This window comes from Diceros bicornis, chromosome 5 (assembly GCF_020826845.1).
Source record: "Diceros bicornis minor isolate mBicDic1 chromosome 5, mDicBic1.mat.cur, whole genome shotgun sequence".
NCBI classification, from domain to species: domain Eukaryota; kingdom Metazoa; phylum Chordata; class Mammalia; order Perissodactyla; family Rhinocerotidae; genus Diceros; species Diceros bicornis.
Window position 1 is genome coordinate 53,732,338 of NC_080744.1, and position 12,663 is coordinate 53,745,000.

The window sequence follows — 12,663 nt, forward strand, 5'->3', positions numbered from 1 at the left end:
GTAGGAGTAACTTGTTCTCTGTGGAAACCTATAAGATGTTCTCTATTCTTGTAGCTCAGAGATATAATATGCCTAGGAGTCTTTTTATCATCAATCCTTCCTGGAACTCTGTGAGATGCAAGTCTCTCTTCAGCTCAGAAACTTTTCTTATATTATCAATTGCCTCTTCTATTGCATCCTCAAACCCCCTTCTCGATTTCTATGCATCTCCTGATTCTCATCTCTTGTATTTTTGCTCTGTGCTTTGAGGTGTATTTCTCTTATCTTCCAGGACACTAATTCAGACATCAACATTGACACCTTTTTCCCTCAATTCATCTCTTGAAATTTTTACATCAAAATCTTCTTTTGTGGTCTCAGAAAATCAGTTTTTTGGTGTGTGCTGCACTTAAATCTCCTTACGTTTTCTTCTTTGTTTGGTTCAAGTTATCTACGCCAGCAGCTATTTCTGTACTGAGGGTTCTGCTTGTAATTCTTCTCCCTGGCTGCTGGGCCGCATCAGGAAGCTTCTCTTCTTTTGTTTGCTCACTGAGGCTCTGTTCCAGCTACCGGGGTACCCTCAGTGGCAGCATTCCCAAAGCAGTAGAAAGAATGGGCACAGCCTCCCCTGGCCCAAGCTTAGCTGCAGATGGGCTGCCAGTCCTGTGGTGAGGCACTAGGAGGAAGCCCTTCCTAGTCTCCTCACCTCTCCAGCTCAGGGGTGGTGGCAACTCAACCCATCTGTTCAGCCCCTCGGGAACCTGGGAGATCAGTACACTCACAAGGACCTTCCCCCGGTCCCCGCCTTAGGGCTCCCTATTATGGTCCTCAGGCAGGAAGACCATCATGCTCCAACTCTCTCTTGTCAGAATTCTGCCCAAGACGGAAGCCTCACCCACATTCCAGATCTTGTCTGCCTCCTGCAGGCCCCAGCAGCCGCTTTTCTCAGGAGAGGCAGATGGGTTAAATTTCAAGTAGCAAAAAGACAGGATGTGTTCAAGCTGCTATGTTTCCAGGACGCCCTGTTCCTCGTATCTCAGAACTTCTTGACTTCTTGTTTAGTTTTACATTCCAAAGTGCTCAATGAATATGACTGAATAAATGCCACCACCCCTACCTCAAATCTTCTCTGGTGCAGGTTCTATTAATTATGAAGCTTTTGGGAGCTAACTCAAATTGGCTTAAATAAAAAAAACAATTTTCTTTAATCTCACAAAAAGAAAGGAAGTCCCAAGGTAGGGTGGCCTTCAGGGATGATAGATTTAGCAGCTCAGTAATGTCATTAAGAAGAAGTTTTTTCTCTTTGCTCTGCTCTGCCATCTTTGATGTTGGCTTTATCCTCAGGCTGACAGCAAGCTGGCTGCTGCAATTCCAGGCAGCACACTTAGACATGACAACATCCAGAGAAAGAAAAGTAGAAATTCCCTCATATCTTCCTGGCCAGATTGGGTTATATGCCCATTCCTTCCTTGGCAAGGGTAATGGAATTAACAAAGACCAATCATCCCCAACCACATGGCTGTTTGAGGAGGCACTTCAAATCAGGGAACACCTGCTCGCAAGCTAAATGTTCTCAGTTCAATATGCAGTTTTTCACATGAAAACAAGAATAGCTGGCATTTGAGAGCTCATCTTATACAAGGTGCCTTACAAATCTTCTCATTTAATACTCATCGCAGTCCCTAAGGTGGCTAATACTATCATCCTTGTTTCACACATGAGGTACCTCGAGCTTAACTCTTACCAGGTCACACAGTTAATGAACCATCATTTCCCTCCTTATAGATTCTATATGTCTATGAACGCAGCCTAGCATTGCAGTCAGCAACAGAAAATGTCCTTCACATATTAATTCGCTTGGACCCCATGTGAGAGCTACAATTAGGTACTCTATTGTAAGACACTGTTTTTCATATTACGGAGCCCGGTAACTAGCTAGCAGTGTGAATCATTCATGGCAGACCACTAGCTGTGCTGCTGGGATTCTGCAGAGGCATTTGGCTATGCCTCAGAGTTTCACCTTTGTTTCATTATATAACAAACTCAAGAATCCTCTTCAATTATAAAACAAGCCTCAAATCTTAATATGGAAGAGCTGAGCCTTACACATTAAACATTCTTGGCTTGCACATTCATTTTGTATACTCCCTTAGAAAATAACAAGCATCTGGGAAGTCAACTACATGATACTCCCATCTACACGTGAAACTCTTTGCACTGGGGGGTCTGCAGGGTGTGTGTGTATAATTAAGTGTTTTCCCATTATAAAAGCAATACATGCTCGTAGAACATATTGGGGGAAAGGAACCTGAAGTTCTTCTCCCCAACTCTCCTTCTCCCACCCCCAAGATAATCACTGTTAACTATGTGGTATATTTCTACAGACTTTTTGCAATGGATTTTTAATTTTTTATTATGGAAATATGCAAATATACATAAAAGTAGAAATAGTATAATGAAGCCCAATATTCCCATTATCCAACGTCAACAATCAACATCGACAATGCATTGTAACATATTTGACATCACAATGTATTTAGTTATTTTAAAAGTTATTTATTATAAAAAGAATCTCAGTTCATAAAAAATCCAAGCAGTATGGAAAGACAAAAAATAAAAATCATCTTCCTCTCCCAAGACTCTTAATTCCAGTACTCAGAAATAACTTAACAGTTTTTTAATGCATCAATTTAGACATTTTCTATAAATAAATTATGTTTTTACAAACAAAACATTTTCACACACAAGAAATCAGACCATACATATTAATGCTTGCTTTTTCCACTCACCAGTGAGAATTCCCTAAGTAAAGAGAACCTATTTCTGGCTGGGGACCCTACAAAAGTACCCACCATCTAAGCAGTAATTCCCCAAATGTTTCTGCAGAACCTAGACTCTTCAGAGGAAAAAGAGAGAAAGAGTTACCTGGGTGGGAGCACTATCTACTATAAGACCCTTTTAGAAATCACATTCAGTGTTAGTACAGTAGAGGCTCTAAGAATTACCTCACTTTAAAAACATCAATAAATGAGGGGCCAGCTCTGGTGGCCTAGTGGTTAAGTTTGGCACACTCTGCTTCAGCGGCCTGGGTTCAGTTCCCAGGCCTGGACCTAACACCACTCCTCTGTCAGTGACAAGTGACCATGCTGTGGTGGCAGCTCACATACAAAACAGATGAAGATTGGCAACGGATGTTAGCTCAGGGAGAATCCTCAGCAAAAAAAAATTAAAATTAAATTAAAAATAAACAAAAATTAAAAAAACAAAAAATCAATAAATGAAAATAAAAGTAAACAAAAACCTGTTCGATTTTAACTTAGCATTTCCATTTAACCCTGGAATCCATACTCCCTTCCAACTTTTGCTTTCTGATATATTTGTTTAAAAACCTATGGAACTAGAATTTTGTGGAAAAACTTTATAGATAAATGTTGATCAGCAGATTTGCTGCAGGAAAACACCATCTACAAAATGTTTAACATCCACTTTTCATTATGAAATAGTCAAATAAAAAATACCAGAGATGATTTAGCTAAAGAAAACACTTGTTCCCACACACAAAGAAGCTAGGGCCTCCCCATTTAATTTCTAATTCGAGCTTTCTGAATCCATTTCTTCTTCTGCCAGGAGTTACAATTTGCTGCTTACACGCTCCAAAGCTAAGCTGTTCTTTTCCCATTTGTGTAAAACGTGGTGGGTATATTTTATATCCTATAAATACAAGTGCATATTATATTCTGAAAGAAAATTTCTCCCCAAGGGTGAGGGAAGAAGGTTGTGCTGCCAGGGGATTTAGAGTCAGAGAGGTTAAAAGTTAGAAGTATGGGGTTATAATGAGACTAACACTTGTGCTTGTGAAATTAGCTTCATTGCCTATTTACAGAGCACACATCCTTTATTAAAATACAAATGGTTATTGAACAGTTACTATAGTCAAGTTCAAGGACATGGAGATTAATAAAGTGCAGTTCTGTAGAAGAACGAAGAGGGAAAGGACAACCAGGCAGAGGAAAAAGCACACCCACTCACGTGAAAGTCTGACAGAGCATCAGTCAAGGAACTGCCCTGCAATCACACCATGACTAAAAGCTTGTGACTAGTTGGAGCAAACTTTTACCAAAACTCCACAATCAGCTCAAGTATCTCTCCTTTGGGAAGTCATCTTGGCTCACATATGCATCTCCTCTGAGCTTCTAGCCACCATGTGTTTGTATATTTTACAGCACAAATTCCCCTGCATACTAATCGTTGGGCTCCTTTCCTTCCACTAGACTATGAGCTCCCTGAGAGCATGAATTGCAGTCCCTGGAGGGCGTGAGAGCAAAATGCAGTTGGTTGATAAGTGAATGAGAATTGAAGTAGCCACTGAGCGTAGATGATTCTTTCAAGAGCTCAGCTTAGACAAAGCAGGATTACATTGAATGTGATATGTGCTATGACAGAAGGATGCAGAGAATGCCAGACAGCAGAGATCAGAGGACACCTCACTCAGCATAGTAGGAGGTTAGATGTCCTGACCCCAAGTTTATGGTAGTCATGATACAGAGGTCAAGGTCTGAAAGGCCAAGGGCTTTTCACAACTCCCAAATTGTTGGGCCAACATTCTGAAGAACAATAACCAAGTAGGACATCTGCCCAAGTACAAGCCAGCTCTTCAGTAAATGAATATAATGCCAAGCAAAAATGAAAAATCATTAAAAAAAATACACAAAGGAATTTGAATGGCTTGGTTTACATATAATAAAATCAAGAGCAAAAAATATTACCTTGCTCCAAAGAAAAATTAGCTCTCAGTGCCCCATGTATAACTATTCAACATTATTAAAAACCCTATTTGACCTATTTAACCTCTCTTCATCCTTCAGATTTGGGCTCAAATCACTTTCTTGGGGAGCATTCCCTGACCTTCCTGACTAGGTCCCACCTCCTATCTGCCCCATCCCTGCACGATCAGCTCTTGGATCACCAAAGGCCTGCCCCTCATAGCACTTATCACGGTTGGAATTGTACACATAGTCACATGATTATTTAATTAATATTTATCTCACCTACCAGACGGTAAGCTTCACAAGGGCAGGGACATTATTAAGTTCCCTAATTTATTCCTATCATCTTGCAGAGGTGCTGGCACAACCAAGTGCTTAAGAAATATCTGTTCAATGAATAACTGAGGTAACTAGTCCATGCAAATCAACATATGCACACCATAGGAGCCAAAGAATTCCAAACAGCCTCTGATAAGATTTTCAAAAGAAAAGGCAAGAAAATGGTTAACAGGTTAATTCTCTTAATCAGAGGTGATACTAATAGGGACTTACAAAAAATGAAAACTACAATCAAAAAACTAAATAATGAAAAAAAAAATCACAATATACTGACATCTTTATTTATAAAAACTGGCCTTTTGTGTTTAGAAATATAAAGGCGGCTAACTCCCAAGCCCAAAAGGCAGGGGAGAAAAGAATGATAAAATATACATTTAGAATGAAGAATAACATTGCTTAATTTGCTCAGTATTACCGAATAGCCTTCACTTGTCCAAAATGATTTCTAAAACTCATGCAATGGAAGCACTTTTTCTACAAGACAACCTACACTATATCAAATTATTCTAATTTCTTCACATTGAGAACAAACAATTCTAGGATATCTTTTTTAAGATACATTTTCGCCTCCAGGGACTATTATCATTTTAACAAGAAAGAGTAGAATCTAGTTTACTGTACTGAGCTACTTAACATTTATTCTAATATGGGACACAGGTTAAATGTGGATAACCTGATCACACTCCCTGACATACTTTAACAGAAAATAAATATTTTCCTTAAATAGTTAGCAAGCTCCACAAAAACCAGTGAGCAAGGAAGGATGTAAAGGCCTGCTTGCTAAGACTGCTGAATGACTGATAGCTTCACACATTCACCCTAGCAGTTGAAATCAATTAGTCATTCATTGTAACTGGAGCAGAATATAATTAATTATGCTAGCTTGACTGGTTCAAGTTTAATTCCACTAAAAAAAATCATTATAAAAAATCATTATGAATATAGGCCATTATCATAAATTATTGCTAAAGTAAAAACAGTAATGAATGAGTTTCTATATGACTTTGATTCACATTTAAAAAATTTTTATGGAAATTTCTGAATATAAACACAGGTAGAGAAAATAGAATAATGAATCCCCAAGTACACATCACCCAGCTTCAACAATTATCAACTCATGGTCAATCGTCTTTCAACTATATTCTTACACACTACCCAACTCCAACTCCTCAATTATTTTTAAGCAAATCCTAAACACCATTATCATTTCATTTCTAAGTATTTCAATTTGCATCTCTAAAAGGGCTCCTTTTAAAAATGTAACCACGATATCCTTATCACACCTAAAAATTGTAAAAATCCTTAAAATCATCAAATATCCAGTTAGTTTTCATATTTCCCCAATGGTCTCATTTTCTATTGTTTGTTCAAATCAAGACGGAAATAAGTCCATAAATCGTATGAACTTAAGTCCTTAAATCCCTTAAGTCTTTTTCAGTCCATCTTTTTCTTTTTTCCTTGCAATTCTATCGTTGAAGAAACAGGGTCATTTGTCCTGTAGTTTTCCAGTCTGGATTTTGCTGATTGAATCCCTTGTGGTATCACTTAACATGTTCCTTCGTTTCCTGTATTTCCAGTAAAGGGGTGGTTAGATCTGGAGGTCTGATCAGGATCAGATTCAACTTTTGGCAGGACTGCTTCATAAATGGTACGTGTATTTCCATTAGAAGGAACAAAACGTTTGACTGCAATCTGTTTGTGAGGTTAGCAGTCACTGGTGATCATTGGGGAATAAAATGGTGATATTCTATCATTCCTCTTTAACTTGTTAGCTGGAATACTTAACAGCATATTCCAAAGGTAATTATGATTTTGTAAACTATCATTATTAACTCACAGAGTAAAACATAATATAAGCTTCAATTTCTTGCAGATATTATCCTTACTGATGCTAAAATTATCTCAGCTTTGGCCAGTGGCAACTTCTTCAGGTGGCTCCTGAATCCTTTTTGACAGACTTCTAATGGCTTCTGTGCTTTCTGGTATGACCGAGTGTTTTCTAAGCTCTTCTTGTACATTTTTTTCCCTAGACCTGGAATTAGCCATTTATCCAAGAAAGTGGTTTCTTTCAAAAAAATGGTATTTAGAGACCATAATCGGGGCACTACATTTGACTTTTATTTGAATTATGTCCAAAGCTAATAAAGTCAATTAAGCAGGAGTCTTCTACTACTGTTTCTAATAAATTCATGTGGCTGCATACATGTGAATTTTTAAGTGTGAGGCTCTCAGATTAAAAACAAAATTATCTATATGATAATATGCTAATGGTGGAAGTATTCTTATATGTTGATGGTAGGAGTGTAACGGCACAACTACCTGGAGGACAATATCATAATTTCTATCAAGGACCTTTAAAAAACCTTTAATCCAACAATTCCAATTTTAGGAATTTATTTTATTATTAGGCTTAGGATTTCCCTTGTAAGATTGTTTAAAATAACGTACAATCTGAAAACCTAAACGTCCAAGCAAGAGGGAATTGGTTAATTTTTAAAATGTACAATACAGCCATAGAATAAAATATTTACAGTCATTAAAATGATGTAGATACAATATCAATGTATTGTTAAATAAGAAAGGTGGGTTACAAAAGTGTGCATATTATGCCATTAGCCACATGCATAGAAAAAGGTCTTGAAGGCTATATCCCAAAATCTTAATGCAAACTGGGCTCATGTTTCCACTGCTGGTTTAGGATTTGGCTTTCCTGGGTCTGCCAAGTCAGATACTAGTCTTCCATCTGCTTTCCAGTTTCCAAAATTTGGTTCTTGTTATCTTCTCTTCAATATTCCTTGTCCTTGTTGGATTATGCTCTTTTTTCTTCCCAATCGCCGTGATTTTAGTGGAGATTTTAGGAAAAAGCAGATGCAAACAAGTATTTTGCTCAGCTCTCCATTTTTACCTAGCATCCCATTACTTTTTATAGGAGAGAATAGACATTCTGAAGAGCTTATCAATTATAAATGAATTTCTACTGAAAATAGTGCATATATGTATATACCTAAGACATACAAACAATATGGCAATATAGAACATAAGTGCTCACTTTGTATCCCAATAATATAAAGGATTGGATACAAAAACAGTAATGGGAAAACTAAACTGGTTAAAAATGGAAAAACAGATTCAAATGGAAGTTGTTTTTAATCAAGAACGTAAGACCAGAAATGTTGAAACTGAAGCTGAGCTCTGTGGGGCAAACTGATCATCTTTTTAGTTACTTAGAAGTCAAAAATGCTCTTCAGGAAACTACCATTTCTTGCAACTTTACTGACTTCTCTAAAGATGAACTGTCCTTGGCAGCTGCTTTAAAACTATATCCAACTTGCTCTCTAGTTTTGGAAGACCCTGACTCTTTAAATCTGGATAATGAACATCTCCTTTTAACGCCCCTGAAGATAGACTGTCCAGTTTTGTAAGGCATTTACTACACTGACCCTCTTACACTTTCAATTAGAAATACTTCACAAGAAATTAAAGGCACAAGCTCAAGTACCTAGAACTGCGCAGCTGCCAAGGACACTAATCCCATCTTTGGAGAAACAATAATTTTATTAGGTCTTAAAATGTACAGACCATATGGACAGAGATAAGGACTAAAGAGTAGTTTGCTTAATTTGGAGAAATCTTCAGATTTCACTAGTTTGTGAATATGACAAAAATGAAGTACCCAAAGCACAAAGTGCTGAAGACACTTCAGAAAACCAGACTGATTGGATAAAGTTGCCTTTCCCTTAAAGAAGTCCTTCCCAAAACTGTATGATATCACCTGACACTACAGTCTAGAACTAAGTTCAGAAACTGTAATAATTTACTTTATTGTTGATTTTGTTTGTGAGTTGTTGCCTGAATTTAGAAAGCTGAAAAAAAACTCTAAATAAAATTTAAAATAAACTTATAATTCAATTGTAAGAAAAAAATAACAAATTTGCAATCATCTGAATTAGTCAATATTGATGGTTTCATGGACAAACAAAATTAAACATAATATACATTTTGATGTTTTTAAATTAAAGTAACTAAAAAGTATGGCATATTTACTCATTTAACAAATACTACTTATTTACAGTTGGCCTCAATTAAAAACAAAAAAAGAATTTGGGGCAGATTATTCTGTGCACAGCACCATTCTGGGCTTTTAACTCTTTTTCTAGATAAGACTGAAATGTCAATTCTCTCCTTATTTGCTATGAATTTGACAAAGCAGGAAAATGTGGTTCAAAATTTTAAAATATATTTACTATTAAACTAGATTTTTAAAATAAGTGAGGTACTTAGCATTGAAAACTTTGCCAAATTCATATAAGACCACAGCTCTTCCACCAAGACGAACACTTTAAACATTTTGAATATTGATTAGAAATAATGTAAAGCAGTTAAGATTAGTTAAGTAAAATGTTCATTGTGTGTAGATACAGAGATATCTTATCATAAATTTTTTACATGGACTCCTAACTAGGAATAAAGATATCCGTACTCGTGTGGGAAGGGACAATGCTCTTTCAGCTTAACAATCTCTTTCATTTAGTAAGGAAAAGTTGCCTTGTGGGAAGCTTCTTTTGATAGTTCTCAGAGTTCAAAGAGTATGGAACCTTCAAGTTGATTTCATCAAGTCTATTTATTAATAATGCATTTCAAGTTTCAAAAAACCTTACATCTTTGCACAATACTTTGTTTTTTGCAATTTTTAGTAAAAATTTCCAAAGTGAACAAAAAGATACTGTATAAAACACAGTGGACATTAAACTGACAGTAGTATTAGATCTCATTTCTCTTGATCCTTTTGTTTTACCACATCTTGATTTGTAGTGGAAAGAGTTCAGTGCACGTATCTCTTTTCAGAAAACATTTAACTTAGACTCAAAATAAAATAGGGCAGTGTGTACCTGCCAAAACCCTACCACAGGATAACATTACAAGCAAAAAATGTACATGTTCCAAAGTCTACCACACTCAAGAAGTTACTAAGAACTCTTGCAGAATAAAAGTCACCATTTTAGAAATGCAAACCCACTTCCAACCTTTGCACAGTCCAAAAACAAAGGCATTTAAATGATTTAAAAGCAATTACATATCTACCTACTTGTTTGTTTAGAATTATTTATAGTCTATCTGGGGTTTCATGTACAAAATTTGTCTCTAAATCATGTACAAAAAGCTGTATTTTGAAAAAAGTCACCACATACTGTACAAGTTTACAAGGAAGAGATCCCATTGTTTTCTCTAGCATTTTTGGCCTTGCTGGCTTGCGTCACATTATGAGAATGATTGTGTAAACCTTATACTCTGAAGAAAAAAAAGGAAAAAAAAAAAGCCAAAACACAAATCTTTTCAACTTTCTCTAAATTTGCCTCCTATGCGAGGCCAGGAAAATCATAGCTGTTTACTTCTAATTTAAGTGATGTAGCTGGAAAACAAAAGCAATAAATACGTCACAAGCTTAAAATTTTTTTGTAATGCCCCCTTCCATTCCTGCATAGCAATAAGCCTGTTAATACATTAAATGCTTTTGCTTTCTTTCTTTAAAAAGCCAATTATTTACATCTATTTAAAAAATAAATTTGGAATGGGACATTGTGCTGTTTCACCTTCATTATCGTTAAAGTATTTTAGGAAAAAAAACGTCAGAAGGCCTATCTACAATTTTAACTACTAGTTGAGCAAATCACTCTTCTTTAGTGGTTACCAATGATCAGTGATGATATGCTGAAAAAACTGTTCAAATATTTTGATAAAATAAAGACACAGCTTTTCTTTTCCATGTCAGACGAAACCAACAACATAATTAGCATACTTTAGATATATGGAAAACACAAATAAGAAGCTACAAATAAAAAGAATCATTTCATTGACATAATTTCTACCAAAGTATGAAAAAAATTTCACCTATCAATTCAAAAATGGAATTGAATTAGAAAGTTTAAAATAACTAAGCAGAAATCAGACATTTACATAAAGAACTAACTCTAAGTAGTATGCTGCATATGTCCAGTTTGCACAACACTTAACTGTGTTCTTCAGCGTAGTCACTCATGTGCTCTTAGCAGCCATTTGATAAAGACAAAATGAATATCAGAACCAACTCCATCACAAGAAAAAGGTAAATTGTTTCTCGTTTCAAAACTGCCTATATAAAGCATTACAGAATCCTGGACCAATGAATACCACCATTCTCTGTTATCCTGAGTATGTCAGTTAAACAGTAATTTTTCATTAAGAGCGGAAAAATTTTATAATACAAAGAAACATCCATATTGCAATTTCTGTTTACAATTGCACACAGAAGTACAGTGTACGTAAGAAATACATGTCTGCATATAACAAGGTATGTACATTGGCAAGTGATGTCTCCAATGTTGAGGTGGTCAAGCCTCCTAGCCTTGATTGGCAGTTGAAAAAAATATATATATATTTCAATTTGTGATAAAAGTTTGTCGAGAGCCAAGTTTGGCTGCAAGTGAAGAAAATGCAGCAACGAAGAACAGGGAACATGGGGCACATAGTAATATTCTAAGACTTTGTGCCATTAGGTTAAAAATATCTGTTCATAAGAAAATTGGGTTCCTTTTACACCCCCCACCCCCAAATTGGAATTTTCAGGCTTTAAAATTTAAGTAATTCCACCTGGTCTGAGGACATGATCTCTTGCCATTTTTTTCTTCGACTGTTATCTGTGAGGGTTAGTTTGCGGATGATGATTTAATAGGTTTCTCTTTGGAGTGAAGTTTTCCCATTGTAGGCACTAGGAAGAACCAAGGCAAAAGCTGCAGTTAACGTCTCATGTGTCCCATCTGATAACTCTCCCGGGGCCTCTGACGCTGGGGTTGCTGAATGGGCGGTGGAGGTCTCCTCCTCTTTAAAGTGCCTGTGAGTCACAAACAAAAGGAAAATAGATTGACCGTGAGATTTTTAATCTTTTAAAATCAAAGCTGCCACTTAAATAAGAAAGGTTCTACATCAGTGCTGTCCAACAGAAATATGAGCCATATGTGTAATTTAAAATATTCTGGTAGCCAAAATGAAAAAACTAAAAAAGAAACAGGTAAAAAAAATTTTAATATTTTTTATTTCACTTAACCCAATATAGCCAAAATAGTATCATTCAAGATGTAATCAACATAAAAAATTATTAATGAAACATGGCATGTTTTTATACTAAGTCTTCCAAGTCTGGTATTTTATATTTACAACACCTCTCAATTGAGAGTAGACATATTTCAAGTGCTCAACAGCCACAACTATTGAATTAATATGATTCTGAGGACAGAATCCATGATGAAGAAACTACTGAGTGTCTTTGAGTAAATGACTTAACCTTTCTGAAACTCAGGTGCCTAGTCTATAAAACAGGCATAACAACTAACCCATATAGTCTGTTGTGAGGATTATATGATAATTCACGTAAAAGTGCTTAACACTTTTTGTGAGAGTTCAACAGACAACAGCTAGGGTTTTTTTTTATGTTTTTAAAAGTGGAATTTGCTTAAAGTGAAATCAAGTAAAAGAATTGTTTCACTGAATGAGACCATAATTGGTAACATATCTAAAAAGTGTCATGTGCTCCTTGGAAATCCCT

General features: G+C 36.0%; 1 protein-coding gene across 1 annotated transcript in view; it reads right to left on the reverse strand.

Annotated features, from left to right (window-relative positions):
- Positions 1 to 2,435: 2,435 nt before the first annotated feature.
- ADAM10 (ADAM metallopeptidase domain 10) overlaps positions 2,436 to 12,663 on the reverse strand; it is a 129,602-nt gene continuing 119,374 nt past the window's right edge. Inside the window, exon 16 of the mRNA XM_058541692.1 lies at positions 2,436 to 11,952. Coding sequence (XP_058397675.1) covers positions 11,858 to 11,952 — 95 coding nt within the window. The 3' untranslated portion in view covers positions 2,436 to 11,857. The remainder of the gene's footprint in view (positions 11,953 to 12,663) is intronic.